This window comes from Eumetopias jubatus, unplaced genomic scaffold, assembly GCF_037043125.1.
Source record: "Eumetopias jubatus isolate StellerSeaLion01/CBP00866 unplaced genomic scaffold, mEumJub1_p1.0 scaffold_2, whole genome shotgun sequence".
Classification (NCBI taxonomy): domain Eukaryota; kingdom Metazoa; phylum Chordata; class Mammalia; order Carnivora; family Otariidae; genus Eumetopias; species Eumetopias jubatus.
The window spans coordinates 131771841-131793674 of record NW_028274808.1 but is presented as its reverse complement, the minus strand read 5'-3'; the positions used below and the strand labels follow the sequence as shown (position 1 = coordinate 131793674).

Here is a 21834-nt window from a genome sequence, read left to right as displayed (position 1 = left end):
AAATCTTAATTCTTGGGGTGCCTGGGTGGCTCAGTCCGTTGAGCGTCTGCCTTCGGCTCAGGTCATGATCCAAGGGTCCTGGGATCGAGCCCCACATGGGGCTCCCTGCTCGGTGGGGAGCCTGCTTCTCCCTTTGCCTGCTTGTGCACTTTCTCTCTCTCTCTCTCTCTCTGTCTGACAAGTAAATAAAATATTAAAAAAAATAAAATCTTAATTCTTCTAAGGATAACAATTTTATAATTTTTATAAAGTTACCCTTTAATTTTAAAGAATCTGAATTTCAGGGCACCTGGGTGGCTCAGATGGTTAAGCGTCTGCCTTCGGCTCAGGTCATGATCCCAGGGTCCTGGGATCGAGTCCCGCATCGGGTTCCCTGCTCCTTGGGAGCCTGCTTCTCCCTCTGCTTCTCTCTCTCTCTCTCTCTCTGTCATGAATAAATAAATAAAATCTTTAAAAAAAGAATCTGAATTTCATATTAATATTATGAAATAAAGAAGTAGATTCTCTAGACCATATAACATTTTACGACGCTATGCATACTGAAGGCCTGGTTAATTATCAGACATAATTTTTGTCCATAACTTTTTATAATGGAAAATTTCAAAATATATAAAATTAGAGAAAATAGTATAATACAATTATTATCCATAGCTTCAGCAGTGATTAACTCACACAAAAATGACTTCATCTATTTCCCTACCCATTTACCCTTTCTCTTTTACTTTGAAGCAGATTCTACACATCATAGCATTTGTTTCTTTAAGAATGCTTAAATAAATACTACAATCCCATTATCATGCTAATAATAATAATTTTTTTAACTTTTTTTTATTTTAAAGATTTTATTTATTTGACAGAGAGACACAGCGAGAGAGGGAACACAAGCAGGGGGAGTGGGAGAGGGAGAAGCAGGCTTCCCACAGAGCAGGGAGCCCAACACGGGGCTCGATCCCAGGGCCCTGGGATCATGACCTGAGCCAAAGGCAGATGCTTAATGACTGAGCCACCCAGGCGCCCCAGTAATTCTTTAAAATCATAAAATTTCAAGTCAATGTTCACATCTCCAATTGTTTAATAAATGTCATTTTTTCAGCATGTTTTTTAGAATTAGGATACGAATAAAATTCACATATTACTACACATGGTGGTTGCTATGTCTCTTAGAACTCTACCTGAATCTATAGGTTTCTCTCTCTTACTATCTTACTTACAACTTATTTGTTGATGAAACCAGGCTGTTTTTCCTATATATTTTTCCAGTCTGGGTTCTGCTGACTGAGTTTGCAGTTTGATTTGGGTTTGCAAAATGGTGGTATTCTAATTATGTCATTTCTCTTCATTCATGTCTATAAAGAGAAACCTCCTCATCTGTAACTTAGTGGTATATTTCATAAGGAAAGAGAATAAGTGCTTAATTATTTTATTTTTATTTTATTTATTTATTTATTTATTTTTTTAAAGATTTTATTTATTTATTTGAGAGGGAGAGAATGAGAGACAGAGAGCACGAGAGGGAAGAGGGTCAGAGGGAGAAGCAGACTCCCCGCTGAGCAGGGAGCCCGATGCGGGACTCGATCCCGGGACTCCAGGATCATGACCTGAGCTGAAGGCAGTCGCTTAACCAACTGAGCCACCCAGGTGCCCCTAATTATTTTATTTTATATAAAGTTATAAAATAATGAGTTTTATAGTAAACTATTGGGAACCAAAATTAAGAAAACAATGCCACTCACAACTGCATAAAAAAGAATAAAATACCTAGGAATAAATTAAAGCAAAAAGGGGAAAGACCTGTACTCTGAAAGCTAAGAATATTGAGAAAAGAAATTGGGAGACGACACAAATAAATGGAAAGATACACTATGCTCATGAAATGGAATAATTAATATTGCTAAAATGTCCATGGTGCTCAAAGCAACCTACAGAGTCAATGCAAACCCTATCAAAATACCAGTGGCATTTTTCACAAAGCTAGCACAAATAATCCTAAAATTTGTGTGGAACCAAAAAATACCCTGAATAGCTAAAGCAATCTGGAGAAAGAAGAACAAAACTGGAGTTCCCATGTTCTCTGATTTCAAACTATATTACAAAGCTATAGTAATCAAAACAGTATGGTACTTGCACAAAACCAGACACATAGATCAATGGAACAAAACAGTCTAGAAATAAACCCCATACTTATACGGTCAATTAATCTTCAGTTGGACAGCTAAAATACAAAAGAATGAAACTTTCTTATACCATATAAAAAATAAACTCAAAGTGGATTAAATACTTATATGCAAGACTAGAAACCTTAAAAATCCTAGAAAATATAGGTAGCAGGCTCTTTGACATTAGTCTTAGAAATATTTTTTTGATCTGTCTCCTTAAGCAAAAGCAACAAAAACAAAAATAAACAAGTAGGACTACATCAAACTAAAAAAGCTTTTGCACAGAGAAGGAAACCAATAAAACAAAAAGCTACCTACTGAATGGGAGAAGATATGGGCAAATAATTTATGTATTAAAGAGTTAATATCCAAAATATGGAAAGAACTCACATAACTCAATATAAAAAAATGGGCAGATGTCCTAAATAGATATTTCTCCAAAGAAGACATACAGATGGCCAAAAGACACATGAAAAGATGCTCAATATCACTTATTGTTGGGGAAATGCAAATCAAAACCACAATGAGATATCATCTCATACCTGTCAGAATGGCTAGTACCAAAACAAAACAAAACAAAAAAACCCCAAACCCCCAAAAACAAAAACAAAAAACCAACCCAAAACAAAAACCTAAGAAACAGCATGTGTTGGCAAGGATGTGGAGAAGAGAGAACACTTGTGCACTGTTGGTGGGAACAAAATGATGCAGCCACTATGGAAAACAGTATGGAGGTTCCTCAAAAAATTAAAAATAGAAATATCATACGATTCAGCAATTCCACTTCTGGGTATTTACTGAAAGAAAATGAAAACACTGATTTGAAAATATATATGCACCATTATGTTCACTGCAGCATTATTTACATTAGCCAAGTATGGAAGCAAACTTAGTGTCCATCAATAGATGAATGGATAAAGATGTGGTGTATATACACAATGGATTATTACTCAGCCATGAAATCTTGCCTTTTCCAATAACATGGATGCACCTAGAGGGTATTATGCTAAGTGAAATAAATTAGACAAAGAAAGATAAATATCATATGATTTCACTTATATGTGGAATCTAAAAAGCAAAGCAAACAAAACAAAACAGAAATAGACTCATAGATATAGAGAACAATCTAGAGGTTGCCAGGGGGAATGGGTTTTAGGGACAAAATAGAGGAAGGAGATTAAAAGGTACACACTTCCAGTTATAAAATAAATAAGACATGGAGATACAATGTACAGCATAAGGAATATAGTTAATAATATGTAACAATTTTGTATGGGGACCAATGGTAGCTAGATTATGGTAATGACTTCATAATGTATATAAATGCTGAATCACTATGTTGTACACCTATGTTTGTATGCCTAATGTTTGTACACACTATGTTTGTACACTAATATAATATTGTATGTCAACTACACTTCAATTAAAAAAATAATGAGTTGCTAGCATCTTCCAATGTTGGGCAATTAGGGGTTTTTTTGGTATTGTTTTGGTTTTGGAATCATTATGAATGCTTCTCTCTGCTTACTCCTGCATAGATGATGTAGGTCTTGTGGCAGTTGGCAGTATTTCTTCAGCCACTTTGTTTGGAGTTTGTGGGTATAACCTATCATGTAGTGTTGTAACCAGTCTCCAAAATGGCTTCACATTTCCTGTGTTTCCTGTGTACATTCATTCTGATCCTCACATCAATAGGCAGATTTCTCCTTCTGAGTCTGGGATGGCCCTGTGACTGATCTGACCATAGAATGTACACAGTGACATTTGGGGCAGCTCTTGGACCCCAGCCACCATGTGAGAAGGCCAAGCCACAAAAAGAGGCCAAATAAAGAACTGAAGTGTTCAGAATAACAGTATCAGCTGAACTCCCAGACAACAACCATATAAGATAACTGCCTTGAATAACTCTATTCCAATTGAGTCCCCAGACTACTGCAGCCCCAACAACCATAATAAAATGGTTGTTTTTTTAAGATACAAAGTTTTGGAATGGTTTTTAATGTAACAATGGGCAACTACAACATTTATATTTGCTGTAAATGTTGTTCATTGTTTTTTGTTGTATTATCTAGTTGCATTTTCTCTTAAAAGATTTATTTACTTGAGAAAGACAGAGCATAGAGCATGTGTGAGAGCAGGGGGAGGGGCAAAGAGGGAGGGAGAGAGAGTCTCAAGCAGACTCCCTGTTGAGTGTGGAGACCACACGAGGCTCCATCTCAGGACCCTGAGATCGTGACCTGAGCCAAAATCAAGAGTTGGATGCTTAACCAACTGAGCCACCCAGGCACCCCAAGTTGCACTATTTTTATGGAGGGATTTAGAGAGATTCTAAAATAATGTCCTGTAACATCCTCCACCAAAATCTTCCCAGAATCCACTCTGACATAAGATTAAAAGATTATTTTGTGACAGACCTCAGTTAAGACCTATAAAACCACCTGGCAGTGTAATTGAGAGCCAGAGTGGAACATTGGGAATTTATAGCTTCCTCATATGAACTCTGGTCTTCTAATCAACCTTTTATAAAAGTAGACTCCTTTCTCCTCATTTTTTGCCCCCTCCCACCTCACTGCAGTTTAATTTGAATAAATTAAAAATCCAATTATTTGGTATTAGTTTTCTCGATAAAGTTGGATACCACAATTCTCTAGAATCAGGTTGGGAGGGGTATCAATTAAAAATTCCCAAAATCATTAACACATTCAGAAAAGTTAGAGTGAGTCATATGGGTTCTGCACAAACTAATAAATTGGCCCATTTTAAAGTCAATCTATTCAGTCATTCATAAAAGTATTTACTGAGTGCTTATTATGACTCAGGAACCTGGGTATTAGGGCCCTGCGTATACACCAGTAAACAAAGCAAACATCCCCACTCTTGAGGAAGTTAAATTCTGGTAACATATTCTTTCTTTCTTTCTTTCTTTTCTTTCTTTCTTCCTCCCTCCCTCCCTCCCTCCCTCCCTTCCTTCCTTCCGTCCTTCCTTCCTTTCTTCTTTCTTTCTTCCTTCCTTCCTTCCTTCCTTTCTTCCTTCCTTCCTTCCTCCTTCCTTCCTTCCTCCTTCCTTCCTTCCTTCTTTCTTTCTTTTCTTTCTTTCTTTCTCTTTCTTCTTTTCTTTCTTTCTTTCTTTCTTTCTTTTTCTTTCTTCCTTCCTTCCTTCCTTCCTTCCTTCCTTCCTTCCTTCCTTCCTTCCTTCCTCCTTCCTTCCTTCCTTCCTTCCTTCCTTCCTTCCTTCCTTCCTTCTTTCTTTCTTTCTTTCTTTCTTTCTTTTTCTTTCTTTCTTTCTTTTCTTTCTTTCTTTCTTTCTTTCTTTCCTTTTTCTTTCTTTTCTCTTTCTTTCTTTCTTTCTTTCTTTCTTTCTTTCTTTCTTTCTTTCTTTCTTTCTATTTTTTTATGGGGGGGTAAAGGGAGAGGAAGAGAGAGAGAGAATCTTCAGCATGGTTCCATGCCCAGCGTGGAGCCCAACGTGGAGCCCAACATGGGGCTCAATTTCATGACCCTGAGATCATGACCTGAGCCAAAATCAAGAGTCGGATGCTTAACCAACTGAGCCACCCAGGTGCCCCTGGTAACATATTCTTGTAACAGTTGTTCAGTGGTCATTCTATTGTTACTTGAGCATGCTCCATTGGAAGGTGTCAACTCACTTCCTGCTCCCTACAACAATTTTCAGTACACCCCATGAAGAGCCCCAGTAAATACTATTTTATCTGTTTCATTACATTTTCAGTGATGGCAGAGAGTCCCTTGGAAATTGGTTTCTCTGTATGCCACTCAACTAGGCTTCCCCTTAATCGGATTCTGATTTCAAAGAGTCATCAGAGTTAAATCTAAAATGTGGCGAGCAGTTGGAGCGAATAATGCAGTGTTAGATTTAAATTATTTTTGGTTAAAAACATAAGTTACTTAGGGTGGTGCTTTAACATTTCCAATCACCACAGAATTCTGTAATACTTCATTAGATTACTAAGAATCTTAGACCTTTGTGTGTATATGGGGGTAGGGAGATGAGAGGAAAAGGAGAGAAATAGTAGAGGTTGTTAAAAGATGAGAAGGGAAAGGATAAAAGCTCATATTCTCAACACCAACAATTTAGGCAAATCTAGTATTTTAGGGGGTTCTTCATGTCCAATCTGGAAATGTACATTAACAGGAAACTTGCTACCCACTCCTTGACTCTCCTTTTCCCATCCATGTGTCTGCTAGGATCTATCAGTGGGTGGAAGACATTGTCATTGTTTATAATGCTCATAAGCCTGCATGGATGTGAATGACATATATTTAGAAATCAAAATAAAGCTTTAGGAAGATCTTCAATTTAATGGAAACTAGTCTAGTCATTTGGGAACCACAAGAGCTTTTTAGGGAAAATCTGCCTCTGCAAGTTGGAGGAAGTGTGGGTGTACTGGAGTCCCGGTGACACCTTGTGATGTCAGTCACCCCCAGCCTGAGGTTGATTGGCTATGAAGAGCTGAAGTAGAGTTTAAATTCCTGCACCATTAGAGAAATGAACATCAGAACATTGACACAAGAGTGGCTTCACTAGGCATTAATTTCCTCTGTCAGAACTTCAGCCTCATTGTTGAGACTTCGGGGGAAAAGTCTTTGTGAACTGAAGAGGGTAAGAAATTTTCATTTTTTAAAAAACTTTTTAAATGATTTCTGCTATGTTTGGAAAATATTAAACATGTACACATGTTGAGAGGCATTATGCCATGCAGAGAAAGATGGAGAGAGCTGAGCCTTGGGTTAAAATGATTCCCATTTTTGTGCCTGTTGTTTATGCCACAGCAAATATTGATATGAAAATGACATGTTAAGTCAACAGAGCCAGATGTTTTTCTCTGTACTACTTTAATTAGATCTCTGTATAGTACTTCTGAAAGGAAGAGTTTACTGAACAGGAGACAGATGGAAAGTAATTTTGAAGGTTAGCTTTAATTAGCAAAACAAATAAAACTTTTAACATTTAGGTTTCATGGATGTAGTGATGTTCATGGCCTACAAAATATTATGAAAGAACCTAAATTAGACTGGCAGGACTTCCAAAATATGGTCTTTTAAATTAAAAACCATTTAATGCTATTCATCTAGATAGTATCCAAAAATACTCATTATGGACTTAGTAACTAAAAGAAGATGCTAAGACCACTGAAATAAACCAAGGATGTGATAATTACAATGCTTTTGTATTGTTTACATAGGCATTCATGTTACCATGATGCCTTGCAGTCAGAATTCAATAAGATGTTGAATATAACTGTCTTTTAAAAACACTTTCTAATGTAGAAGACTAAGAATATATATACTGAAATCCATATTTTTATTTGCTGCATTTATTCCACTTCATCTATATTGTAAGTGTCTGTCTTCCATAATAGAAAATGGGCATTGTGGTCAGGTAATGCTTTCTCTATTACATCTAGAAAATCCCACATGTAATAGCAATACTTCAAGCAACCAGTCTTCTTTAGGAGCAGTAACTTCTAGTGAACCATGCTTTCTGTGTACCTGAGGGCCAAAGAGATTATCCTACTTTGATGTGGTTGGTTAAAATGTGTGAACAAACAATTTTCTAAAAGCATCAGTCCACTTACCTACCCCCAAATGGTAATGTGGACCAATGTGCCTCGGATGCTTAGAGGCCTTCCAAATCTATGTTGAATCTTAGGGCACCTTGGAGTTATTTTACTATGGTTGAAGGCATATGATGTGGGATTGATTATAACTGACTTAAGACAATTACAATTGGAAGGATTGGATATTTTTATTGCCTTATTTGTTTGGTGTTCTGAATTCCTGATAGAATTCATATCCTGGCCAAATTCCATTTTATTTTCAAAGAGTAGTAATGAAACAAGTCCTAGCTAATGGAGGTTCCGGTTAGTTGGGTTTGGATAATTTTACTTTTGTAGGACCAGCTAATTATCATTATTACATACTACTGTACACTCAGCACCTAGAACAGTGTCTGGCTCATAGGATATTCTCAGTAAGTATTTGTTGACTGCTAATGGATGGATATATTGTTCATTTGTATTATTGAAGATAACAACACTAAGTTGTTTAATCAACATAATGAAATAAGCAAATCAAACATAATAAAATGAACCTATGATTTTTCAAGCTTTTATTTCCTTCTTTTGGCTTACTGCTTTCATTTCAGTTTACATAAAAGAAGATATATACTTTACACGTGAACCTTAACTTGGAGGAAATTTCAAAACAAGTCTCCTTTCTTGAAAGCACAAAGAATTTCTGGCTATATTTGAGAGTAGCCAGAGAGAGACTGCAATTCCCTATTCCAGATCTTAAATATCTTGAGTCTTTTCAACTCTGGGGAAAAAAATGAGAAAAGTTGAAAATCTTTTACATCCACTGCCCTTCAAGCAAGTGGAACACAAGTTGAGGTTACTGATTTCTTTTTGTCACACGCTTTCACTGTAGAATGACAGCATGTACAATGTAGAAATTACATTTACCAATCACCAAAAAAGAACTTGGGGTTCTGGACTGATCTCTTTCAAGAAGGCTTATAGCTATTTTGCTAATTTATTATTCAGAATAGGGCTACCGCATATGGGCTACCTCATATCTGCTTCTACCCTTTTTAGGATGGTAGTTACAAAGTTGATAAATGTTTGCAGCTCTCCTTTGGAATACATTTCACAAAAGCACAATTCTTCTTCTAAAAATACTAATTGAAAGCCTAATATAGGGTTTAAGATCTGACTTCCTTTAATGCTCAATGGCCGACTATATTCTATGAGAGGCAGCTTCAGCTCTTTGAGGACCCCAGGGTGTCTTTTATTTTAGTTTGGGAAATTACTGCTGTATCCATTTAGCACCACTTAGGGTGCTAAATCGTATTTTTAGAAGCACAAACAAGTTACTGCATCTCTCATGTTTCATAATATTCCATCCCTAAGAAACTTGAACGCTGGAAGCACACATTTCCTTTGTAAAAAGCCCAACATTCTTTAGTGTAGAGTGTCCCCTAAATTTTTTTTTTTTTTGGCTATCTAGATAAAAGAGAAGCAAAAAACAAAACAAAACAAAACAGGAGAACTCAGTATTTACTGGCCTTGTATCAAGTCTGAAATACTGCTAGCTTTCAGAACATCATGAGATTATCACCTTATCCAAGTTTCAGTTTGAAAATTAAAATGGTGAACAGCCTAATTTTCATTTGACCTGTAACGACAAAACCACTGGCATGCAGTTGAGAGTATCATATTTAGAGGAAACTTTCCTTTCCTTAAGAAACGAACCTAAGAACTTAAAAAAACAAAAAGTTTTGATTGGGGGAACTAAGGAGAAATAGAGGCAAGGAAAAATTTTTCTCTACTCTCATAGTGTCTTCACTGGGCCTAAGAATTAAACTGAAATAAGTCAGATTAACAGGAGGAAAGCACATAAGTTTTATTAAAATTTTTACATCTAGATGATAGCCTTCATAAGAGAATGAAGACCTGAAGGAGTGACCAGAGTAGAAAGCTTATCTACCTTTTATTTTTTTAAATTTATTTATTTTTTTTAAGATTTTTATTTGTCAGAGAGAGAGAGAGAAAGAGAGAGAGGGCATGAGAAGGGAGAGCTGCAGGCAGAGGGAGCAGCAGTCTCCCCACTGAGCAAGGAGCCTGATGCAGGACTTGATTCCAGGACTCTGAGATCATGACCTGAGCTGAAGGCAGCCGCTTAACCAACTGAGCCACCCAGGCACCCCACTTTTTTTTACCTTTTAGATAAAGAAACAATACTTCTGTGAAGAACTGACAAGACAAAAGGGTTTGGGCTGGGGCAGTAAATTGTAGGGAAGTGATTGGGAAGATAGGATTAGTTTAACAAGGTTTGTTTGTACAGATTTCTCTCAGCCTTGACCCCTTATCTCTGAGGATGAGAATGTCTTCCCTCCTCTGGGTACAGGGAAGCCACCTTTCACATGGGAGTTTCCTGCTTTCAGGAAGAAAAAGGAGGATCAGAGCATCTTTCTTGCATCTGCTGTTTCTCAAGGGCCTTCAGCTCAAAATAATTTTTATGTCAAGGCATATTTTAGGATGTAAAATATTCTGGTTTCTTTCAGAAAAAGTAATTATCTTTTTAAATTAGGCTTGTTTTAGATGCAGTTGAGCATTTTTATGGTTTTCCTGTTAATATTAAGCAGAATATTTGAAAAAGAAATAAAAATATCAAAATACAAGGACTAATATGAACTATGTTGAATCAGAATAAAGAAAATAATACAAATGAACAATAACTATGTTGAAGTACGATAATGTTCATGACATAAAATGAGAAATCTATTGGGCCATTTGGACTGTACGAAAGTAGAAATGAGGAACATTCTCAGTCTTCTTAGGATTTCTACTGTTTTCTTGAATAAATTAAAAAAGTAAGATCAAATGACTTCTGGAGCCATGTTACAGGCACTGTTCAGCATATTCAGACATTAGTGAGCAGTGTATTCTTACCTTCTAGATCAGAGGTTAAAACCATTTGCAGCACTTAAAAACAAAACTGAAGTCTGAAATAAACTTGCAGCATTTTTTCACAAAATGTCTGGAAGTCCGTCTGACAAACTGGTTAGGGCAGCCACAGGGCTTACAAGTGCAGGGCAAATTATTTTCCCTTTAAATCATTTCAGTAACATTTTACATTAGCATGTAGTACATCTATTTTAGATATAGAACAAGTTGTTTTCCAAATCACCAGTTCTTGAAGTGTGAAATGAAGCCACCATCCAGGAAAATACATTTTGATTTGGTAGGTTTTACCTAGCATGATTCACAAGTATATCCCAAATGTCTTATCTTCCTGAGATCCTTCAGTAACATGAGTGACATTTAAAAGAATTTAGCACAATCTATGTATAATGTATGACCAATTGTAGCACAGTAGATATTAAGAGCTTTCTGGAGTTGTAATATGAAGGCTGCCATACTTCAGATCAAGAAAAAAAGTGCAAAATCATTCTATTTTCTCTAAATATTATTATGAAGTTATAAATGTGAATGAGAAGCAATTTGTATCTGTGTGTGTGAATGTGTGTGTGTAGACAAATGTAGATGACCTATCAATGGTATCACTAAATTTTGTGTTATGTGTGTATTTGCCAGGTTGCTGTGCCACACTAAGGTGCATAATTACCATAAAAGTGATTGGTCAGAAATTATTCCTCTTTCTTTACTTGTTCCTCCATTTATCATATTTTATGTGTTAGGGAAGAAGTGTTTATAGACCTCCTCTTGAAATGTTTCCAATTTATCTCTTAGAAGTAAAGTTTCTTTTTAACCTGTTTATTGAGATATAATTCAATATATACTTTACAAACTTGAAGTGTACAGCTCAATAATTTTTAGCCATTGCACAGAGTTGTGCAACTTCACCAAAATCAATTTTAAAACACTTTCGTCACCTCCAAAATTCACCCCTTAACTCCCATCTCTTCCAACTCTGGGCAAAACACTTACCTACTTTCTGTCTCTATAGATTTGCCTATTTTGGACAATTTATATAACTGTTGTCAAACAATATGTGGTCTTTTGTGTCTGGCTTCTTTCACTCAGTATAATGTTTTCAAGGCTCCTCTACTTTGTAGCATGTATCAGTACTTCATTCTTTTTTATGGCTGAATAATATTCCATTGTATGAGTGCAGTACCTTTTATTTATCTATTCATCAGCTGACGGACATTAGGACAAGTTGTGTTTTTTAGTAGGAAGAAACTGTTAAAAAGTTAAAACTTCTATATTTCTTTAGCATAGAGGAAAACATCTTCTGTCCTTATCACAGGTAGAGGTGTCACACCCAGCTATGAAGACCAGCATCCTGCTTATGTTCCTTTGGGGGTTGTCCTGTGCTCTTCCAGTAAGTATCAGGGTAGGGATATATGAAATAAACCTTTTATACCTAAAATTCCACAATGTTAATTGGCTATAAGCCAAGGTGCCTGTATAAGTTCTAGTCAGATGAAAACAGTAGTTTCTTAGGAAGCTGTTTTCTTTAAAATATTATCCGAGGGGCACCTGGATGGTTAAGTCGTTAAGACAGTCTTTAAGCGTCTGTCTTCGGCTCAGGTCATGATCCCAGGGTCCTGGGATCGAGCCTTGTATCAGGCTCCCTGCTCAGCGGGAAGCTGCTTCTCCCTCTCCCACTCCCCTTGCTTGTGTTCCTGCTCTTGCTATCTCTCTCTCTGTCAAATAAATAGAATCTTTAAAAAAGATAAAATTATCCGAGGTATTCCTTATTCTGTTCAATCATATAGCTATGATTCTCATTTTCCTTCATCAGCAGTGGTTTTCAAAGTGTCATCCTCCAACCAGCGCTATCAGCATCAACTAGAATTTTGTTAGAAATGTAAATTCTTTTTTTTTTTAAAGATTTTATTTATTTATTTGAGCGAGAGAGAATGAGAGATAGAGAGCACGAGAGGGAAGAGGGTCAGACGGAGAAGCAGACTCCCCGCCGAGCAGGGAGCCCGATGTGGGACTCGATCCCGGGACTCCAGGATCATGACCTGAGCGGAAGGCAGTCGCTTAACCAACTGAGCCGCACCCAGGTGCCCCAGAAATGTAAATTCTTGGGTCCTACCTCAGACCTACTGAGCCGGACTCTCTAGGGATGGGGCAATCTGTGGTTTAAAAGGCCTCCAGCTGATTCTGATTCATGCTAAAATTTGACCATCACTGCTCCTACATATGTAAAGTGTTACTAGCTACTGCCTTGGAAATTTCTCTGTGAGTTAACCATGTGTACTACATTTTCTAGGTAGCCAGGTACCAAAATACTGAATCTGAGAGCTCTGAAGAATGGAAGGTGAGTAGAAATAAGGTTTTTTAAAAATATATTTAATATATTATTAAATATATTAGCTCCACCACAAATATTGAAACTGCTAATGATTTAAGGAATACCTTAATATTACCTAAGATATAGGTAGTAAGGGCTATAATTTCTAGCTCATGTGAAAAAACTTAGTTCATATAATGCTTCAACTTCAACTTAATAGTCTAATTTAGTGAGGAGACTTTTTTTTCCCTTTAGCTTTATTTTCATAATGATGTCCGCAGTAGTAGAAGGGAAGGGATGACAGTGAACCAGGCTGCTTTTAAAGGATTAGGACTAGAAATCTGTTTACCAGGAGATGTCTGGCAGGCAGGAGGTCAAGTCCTGGAAAGTGAGAAAAGACAGAAGAATGAGAGGATACTAGAGTCTCTGGAATCATAGCTAATGTTGATTGAGTGTTAACTCTGAATAACCCAACAGTTACTAATTCTCAAGAACTCAAGAACCATTGCTCGGCTGTGTTATGTGCTTTACAAGAGAACACTGAGACACAGAGAGTAACCTAGTCTGTTTCGGTTACATGGTAAGTGTTAGAGCCAGACTTTAAACCTAGGTCACTCTGGCTGCAGAATCCACATTCTCTATTAGGGTTATATCCCTCTCAGGAAGGGGCCAAGTCTAGGAGGGCAACAGCTTCTCAAGATTGAAACTACAAGGAAGGCTTGAAATCTTATGCTAGGTCAGAGTGTTTTGTTCATGACCTTGTTACCTGCTGGCTTTTGCATACCATGCCGCTTGGGCACAGCATTATTAGCAGTTGCCAGATAATGTCAGAGGCTTGAGATGGGGTTCTGTCCCTGCTGGAGATTGGAATTGGCATTGCAGCATTTCTCAGATGAACTTTCATCAGAGATGTCCTTCAGCTGGTTAATTGAAAAGCAGCCGCTATAGATCCTCTCTCTCATTCAACCAAAGACTCTAATAGCACCACAAACATGTTAGGTTCTCAAGTCTAGCTTTGGTATGAGAAAAATACCAGTGTCTCGCTCCCTTCTAGCCCTTAATTCCAAATGATAACTGACGGAGTTCTCTCTGAGAGTCTCCCATTGTGCCTGCCTGCAATGTCACAGGGCAAAGACTAAGTGATCAGAGCTCCTTCTTCTGGGGAGATACCCCTGCCTGGCATGCTGAGAGGCTTGTTGAAGACACACTGATAGCAGCTCCTCCCTGCTTTTCTCTGCACCTCAGGTCTTCACACTCATGGCTCAGCAGCTTTGAACCAAAAGGGATTTTGGGATCTTGCTGTGCTTCTGGGGAAGGGGGAGTGTAGATGTGGAGAAGGCACCAGAGGTGGCACAGGCAATCTTAAGAGTTCTTATAAAATAAAAAAAAAGTGAAATAAATCAGAACGATGGCTAATTAAGTTTCAAACTTAGTTTTGTGTGTGTGTGTGTTATCTTATGTGATTCAAGAAAGGTTTAATGGCTTTCTCAATTCAGTTTTATCTACCACTGAATTTTATAATGCGATGTTCTCAAAATAGATTATTTCTTTAGTTTATATCATATTAAATAGTTTTCAAGATGCTTCCAATTTCGTCCTCAGAGCAACTCTATGGAGTATGCACAGTGGTTGCTAATATTCTTTTTTAAAAAATTTTTTTATTGTTATGTTAATCACCATACATTACATCATTAGTTTTTCTTCTTTTTTTTTAAATTTTTTATTGTTATGTTAATCACCATATATTACATCATTAGTTTTTGATGTAGTGTTCCATGATTCATTGTTTGTGCATAACACCAGTGCTCCACGCAGAATGTGCCCTCTTTAATACCCATCACCAGACTAACCCATCCCCCCACTCCCCTCCCCTCTAGAACCCTCAGTTTGTTTTTCAGAGTCCATCGTCTCTAATGGTTCATCTCCCCCTCCGACTTACTCCCCTTCATTCTTCCCCTCCTGCTATCTTCTTCTTTTTTCTCTTAACATATATTGCATTATTTGTTTCAGAGGTACAGATCTGTGATTCAACAGTCTTGCACAATTCACAGCGCTCACCATAGCACATACCCTCCCCAATGTCTATCACCCAGCCACCCCATCCCTCCCACCCCCCCACCACTCCAGCAACCTTCAATTTGTTTCCTGAGATTAAGAATTCCTCGTATCAGTGCGGTCATATGATACATGTCTTTCTCTGATTGACTTATTCCACTCTGGTTGCTAATATTCTTAATTTATGAATAAGAAATTGACATTGGAAAGGTGAAGTGAATTGCCCAGATTCACATAGAGTGACCAAACATCACAGTTTATTCAAGACTTAGGGGTTTCCTGGAACATGTGAATTTCAGCACTAAAACCAAGACAGTTGGTTTTCAGGGCTAAAACCAAAACCAAGGAGCTAATTGAGACTTAAATCTGGGTTCTAAATTCCAATGCTGTTTTTTTTTTCCTATGTTACATTATATCTAGGTTGTACAAACAACCAACTTCAAAGAAAGTATATTTTTCTCTAAGTGAATATCAGAAACACAACAATCTTCTACGTTTTTTAGATCACAGGATCTTTCTAGGCCATCAGACCATCTCACATTCTCTTTTTAGCCATTTCACCATAAAATGTCATTATTACTCATATAAATGTAAACTCTATATCAAGAAACTAAAAAAAATCAACTAAAATTATTTTAAATATCTGCAAGACATGATCTGTCTCTAAAGGAGTAACTTGTTTTCCTTCCTTTTTTTTACAGGGTCATTTGGCTCAGACACCAACACCACCTTTGGTAACTATGTCATTCAATTTTTTTTTATAAACATCTCATACAGTAAATTTACTTTAACACTCTTCTCATTACCTTAGGCCATTTGGACAGCAGTAAATCCAAACCGCAAGCAATTTATGTGTATCATATTTTTCTTTCCTTGGGAATTGCTAAAAGGAAAAATAAACAACTTTTTTTTTCCTTTTAGGAGAGCAGTGAGTCATCAGAAGAAAGTAAAGTTAGCTCCGAGGAACAGGTAATTAAACAGACCTTTCTTAACTTTTCAGGCTACTTAGGAATCGAAGGAAATGATGTTAGATTAAATCACCTGCAACCATTCTAAATGTAATATTTTCTAACCATTGGTTATGCTAGCTAAATCATCCCACAAAGTAAGAAGAGAAAGATGAGTGGGAGAATTCAGATGTGGACATGCTGTTCATTCCATATTTATCACTGGGGCCAGATTATAGACATTGTGGCCCCAGAGGTCCTCTAGTTAAAAAGAACACACACACACACACACACACACACACACACACACACACACAAATGGTCCTAGACTCTGTTAGACAAGTAATAGCTCATTTATCACTGTAAAATGTTGCTTTTACAATTGGAGCAGTTCAGATCAGACAGAGAAAGCTTCCTGGCTAACATGAAGTACCTGCTGGGCCTAGAGATCTCCTCCATGTCAAGGATCTTGTTGGAGCAGAGAATAGGAAAGCCCTGAAAAAACTTTAGTGAAACAGTTTCTTTAGTAATGATTTTTTTTATGAGACTTTTTTTTAATGAGACTTTAAAACAGTCTCAGTGGTGGGCGCCTGGGTGGCTCAGATGGTTAAGCGTCTGCCTTCGGCTCAGGTCATGATCCCAGGATCCTGGGATCGAGTCCCGCATCGGGCTCCCTGCTCCTTGGGAACCTGCTTCTTCCTCTGCTTCTCTCTCTCTCTCTCTCTCTCTCTCTCCCTTTCTCTCTTTCTCTCTCCCTGCCTCTCATGAATAAATAAATAAAATCTTTAAAAAAAATAAAAAAAGTCTCAGTGGTGACCCTTGTAATAAGAAAAGCTGACTTACAATCCTTTAAGAAAAAATTGGTTTTCTTCCTCTTATGTGTGCACTCTTTTTTTTTTTTTTTCCATTTTCCCAAGACTAAATGTCATTACTTTCTTGGCTGTCCTATCATTTTGATCAAACTCAAACCCATGAGGTTCCAGAGATTCCAGGAACCAGGTTTCTCCCTGAAGCTTTGATCCATGTTGTATTCTATACTCAACCAGGTGGAAGATGAATTATTAGTCTTTTACCACTTTTGTCTGAGGAACATTCTAGGAAAATTTATAAGCATAGAATTGGGGATGTTTTCTGGAGATGTTATGATTTATTGCCTTAATATTCTCCGAGCTCTCAAATGAGAATAATAGTACCCGCTTGAGAAGGGTGCAATATGTGCCTTTTGAGGTATGGGGAGCTAAAAAGATGCTTAGTTCCAGCATACCAGTGTAAACTCTAGCAACAGGAGGAGATGTCATCGTTCTGTACTCCCAACTGTAAAGTCAGATATTGATCAGTAGGGACAAGTGGAAAAATAAAAACAAAGTCAGCAAGAATGCTCTGCTATGGGGTATGGTAAAGAGAGCAGATTTTTCCATAGCATAATGAATGAAGACTCACTATCCTTCCTTATCCGTGTAGTCCTTCCAGTTGTTTGACTTATGGGCATAATCTCTCTGAGCCCACACTTAGAACTAAGCCTTCCTGGTGGTCCCGCTAGTTGCAGTCTCCTAGCTAAGCCTTCTGCAGGCAAGCCTCTGCCAGTGTGAATGAAGTATAAATACGGTATGGGTGAGATGTATATCTTACCACAATATTTTACTTTCGTTTTAGCTAAAAGTTTCATTCTACTGCCCTACTCCATTCTCCCCTCCCCCAGAGTTGATAAGAAAAAAATATTTGGGTCATTTTAAAATCTGTTTTAAAGATTTTAAAAACTGTTTTAAGCCAAACAATTTGATGAGTATTTCAAACATCTCTTTAACGTACAAAAAAAAAAAAAAAAAAAAATTCCCTGAGCGTTTCTTCCAGGAATCAGACTTACAATATGATTTGAGTTTCATGAATGTGATTTCTGTAGAGCTTTTTAAGAAAGTTTCTGTAGCACTGAGTGAATTGTGCCTATGTAAAATGGAATGACTTGAGTTTCAACTCCTCTACTTTCCTCTTTAACCTCTGGTAGACATGTTATTGAGCAGGAAAACTGACCATGGATTAGAAGGAGGGACATAAGAAAAAAGTAGGAGGAGCCTAGATAACACCCTCTATATCAGCTCCTGGAGTACTGATCATGTTTGTTAACCCCAAACTCCAGGCAAATGAAGACCCCAGTGACAGTGCTGAATCAGAGGAGGGCCTTGATGATCATCAAAATGTGCACAGGGCAGCTGATGACCTCTCTAGGAGTGGAGGAAAAGAAGGAGATGATAAAGATGATGATGAAGATGACAGTGGAGATGACACTTTTGGTGATGATGACAATAGCCCAGGACCTGAGGAGAGACAAGGAGGAAACTCCAGACTCAAAAGTAATGAGGACTCAGTTGACATCACACAATCCAGGGAAGACAGTGCCCCGCAAGGAGAAGACAGTGCCCAAGATACCACCAGTGAGAGCAGGGACCTTGACAATGAGGATGAGGTGAACAGCAGGCTTGAGAGAGGTGACTCTGCTCAAGAGAGTGAGAGTGAGGAGCACTGGGTGGGAGGAGGCAGTGAAGGGGATAGTAGCCATGGGGATGGCTCTGAGTTTGGTGATGAAGAAATGCAGAATGACGATCCAGACATTATCAGGAGTGACAGAGGCAACTCCAGAATGAACAGTGCTGGTGTCAAATCAGAAGAATCAAAAGGAAACAGTGATGAGCAAGCAAGCACTCAGGATTCAGGTGACAGCCAATCAGTGGAGTATCCCAGGATGAAAATTTTCAGAAAGTCCCGTATTTCTGAGGAAGACGATATAGGTGAGCTTGATGATAGCAACACAACGGAAGAAATCAAGAGTGACTCAACAGAAAACACCAACTCCAAAGAAGCTGGCCTCAGCCAATCCAGGGAAAACAGCGAGAGTGAATCTCTAGAAGAGAGTGAGGAGACTCAGTCTCAAGAAGACAGTCAAAATGTACAAGACCCCAGCAGTGAGTCTAGTCAAGAGGTTGATCTGCCATCTCAGGAAAATAGTAGTGAATCTCAGGAAGAGGCGGTGAGTGAGTCCAGGGGTGACAACCCAGATAACACCACCAGTCACTCAGAAGATCAGGGAGATAGTGACTCCAGTGAAGAGAACAGCTTGAATAAACCCTCCAGTTCAGAAAGTGAATCCACAGAGGAGCAAGCTGACAGTGAATCCAATGAAAGCCTCAAAGACTCAGAGGAGAGCCCAGAGTCCACTGAGGAGGAGAAGAGTTCTAGCCAGGAGGGCCTCCAGTCTCACAGTGCCTCAGCAGAGAGCCAGAGTGAAGAAAGCCAGTCTGAGCAGGACAGCCAGTTTGAGGAAGACGATGCCAGTGATTCTCAGGACAGCAGCAAATCAAAAGAAGACAGCAACTCTACTGAGAACAAATCAAGCAGTGAAGAAGATGGTCACTCAAAAAACACTGAGATAGAAAGCAGAAAATTAACAGTTGATACTTATCACAACAAACCCATTGGGGATCAAGATGACAATGACTGCCAAGATGGCTATTAGCAACAACTTTTCCAAGAAGTGGCTCTCGACTTCGGAGTTGGAGAATAGGGAAATCATTATAACAATAATTTATTGATTTTTTTTATCAGAAGGACAAACAGGCCATTTCTTTCTGAAAGGAAATGCTGGATATATTTGTTTCTAGGGTGTCACCAATTTATAGGGGTTTAAATACTGTTAGAGGACACCAGGACACACTCAATGAGACTGGAAGCAAGGAAAGATGTGCATTTTAGCTTCACACCTGAAATAGTTGCTAACTCATTAACATAACCGTTATTGAGGTTCTGTTATGTACCATGCACTGTGCTAGGGGCTGGGATATAAAGAAGCTTAAGGCTTGTTTCTTGCTCCTGAGGAGCTTATAGAGGGATACATAAACTTAAAAAGCTAAACAGGGATACATATGAGAGAAACAAGAATTATTACAATGCAGTGTGGTAAGTCCTGTAAGAGGTATGAACAAAATATATGGGAGCACAGAAGATGGGACCAACTTTGCCTTGGAAAATCCGGGAGGGCTTCGCAGCAGAAAAGACGCTAGAGTTGGAGCACTGCATAACGTTTCTCCATTGAAGACAAGAGAATTCTATTCATTCTTTGAATAAGGAATAGTGAATCCTGTATGATTAAGTATTTAGTTTTAACTCTCATGAACACTGCCTCACTCACCACTGGTGATATGATATGGAAGACGGGGTGGGGGAGAATAGTAGAAAGAAATCCCTCTTTAAATAGATAACTTTTAGCTTTATTTTTTTTCTAAAATCAGTCTATGTGCAATGCTGGAGAAAACTATTCTCTGAGTCGTTTATATATGTTGCACATAATGAAATTGTGTATATAGAATTCAGTTGATTTTTGCCAAATATCCTTTGAAATGTTACCTCAACATAAAATATGTTTTGTAATAAAGATAATATCTAGAAGAAGTATGTGTTTATTTTTATAGTAATATTATTAGGAACTATCTGTATTAAATAACTCTTCCTTTAAAACATTAAAGAATAGTTTCCTTTCTTCCATTAAAATAAAAGATTTTCTTAAATTATTTCATGAAAATTTTATTTATAATTCAGGTAGCATTTTGAAAAAATTCCTTTATATGTTGCTTATGATATTTTACCAAATATACCTATTATAGATAAGGAAAAAAGAAAATGAAGCAAGCTCTCAACATTGCTTAAGGCCATCCCAAAAGTTCATGGTGGTTGAGTTTAACATTAGTTTTTGTTGGTCTCTCAGACTGTCATTGGTGTAAACTCTGGAATCTACAGGGAAACATATTCCTTACAATTTTAAATTCTCTGTAAGAAAATATCGCACCTCAGCACTTTTACTTTTCAAATGTGTTTTTAGCCACAATTCCACTATAGTACATTAGCATTCCCCTACAAATTTATTAAGAGAATCAGGACGACTTTCTTTTATTCATTCATGCATTCAATTTTTTTTGAGAGAGTATGCATGCATGCATGCGTGAGGTGGGGAGGGGTAGAGGGAGAGAGAGAATCCCAAGCACGCTCCATGCCCAGTGCAGAGCCCAACGTAGGGCTCTGTATCACAACCCTGAGATCATGACCCCAACTGAAATCAAGAGTCAAGACACTTAACTGATTGAGCCACCCAGGTGCCCCCAGAAAGACTTTCTAACCTTCAGTCTGATCCTTCCCATCCTTCACATAGTTCCATTCCCTCACAATGTCAAAGCTGTGGTCACTTGGAGAATAAATATATATTCTCTAATCCCATCCCTTGAGATTTTAATTTAGTAGGTCTAGAGTGAAACCCAGAATTCTCCATTTTTAGAAGGATCCCAGGAGATTCTGATGTAGCCCATCCACATACTTACATTTGAGTTCTCTGGCTATATGGATTAATTATCTGACTTTAACCTATAGGTTCCTGCCAACCCACAGCTTCTTATGAGGAGAACTGCCCCATGTTTGGACCTCCTGGGTGTCTGAGGCATAGGTGGTCAGCTTCTAACCATTCAATTGCCCTGCCTCACCATAGATGATTGTACTGATGAGAACCTGACCCCAGGGGACTTGCCTATAGGCTGGTCAGCAGCCTCAGATGAGACATGTTGCAAAGGCTCTGCCTGAACATAAATGACAGTGGCTTGAGGTCTAATATGAATTTCCCTCTGTGGATATTTGAATATTTATGAAGATAAATGTCAACAAGTAATCAAAACAAAAACAGAAGGGAATACACAGAAAGCCAGAAATAGCCATCAGAGAGTCCATTAATGGTGAAGCACAAAACTGAAAATTATTGAGCTCTCAACGCTGAGAGGCAAAATCATAATCCTCTTGCTCTCATGCTTGGATCTTGACTCTTCTATTGCCCACTAGGCCTTCCTGGATTCCTATGA

General features: G+C 37.9%; 1 protein-coding gene across 3 annotated transcripts; it reads left to right on the top strand.

Annotated features, from left to right (window-relative positions):
- The first annotated feature begins 11951 nt into the window (after positions 1 to 11951).
- Positions 11952 to 19454, top strand: DMP1 (dentin matrix acidic phosphoprotein 1). 3 transcript variants are annotated; one of them, XM_088020368.1, is made up of 5 exons: positions 11952 to 12023; positions 12924 to 12971; positions 15701 to 15733; positions 15921 to 15968; positions 18081 to 19454. In XM_088020368.1, the coding sequence occupies exons 1-5, from the start codon at positions 11970 to 11972 to the stop codon at positions 19452 to 19454; spliced, it is 1557 nt and encodes a 518-aa protein (XP_087876494.1). In that variant the 5' UTR covers positions 11952 to 11969. The 3 variants fall into 3 exon arrangements, with proteins under 3 accessions (XP_087876494.1, XP_027973544.2, XP_027973545.2); XM_028117743.2 differs by having other exon boundaries at positions 11970 to 12027; positions 12928 to 12971; XM_028117744.2 differs by lacking the exon at positions 15921 to 15968 and having other exon boundaries at positions 11970 to 12027; positions 12928 to 12971.
- Positions 19455 to 21834: the final 2380 nt, after the last annotated feature.

Coding starts and splice junctions, on each gene's coding strand:
- DMP1 (XM_088020368.1), top strand. CDS start 11,970: ATGAAGACCAGCATCCTGCTTATGTTCCTTTGGGGGTTGTCCTGTGCT. Junction 15,734..15,920: donor AGACACCAACACCACCTTTG/GTAACTATGTCA, acceptor TTTTCCTTTTAG/GAGAGCAGTGAGTCATCAGA. Junction 15,969..18,080: donor AAGTTAGCTCCGAGGAACAG/GTAATTAAACAG, acceptor CCCAAACTCCAG/GCAAATGAAGACCCCAGTGA.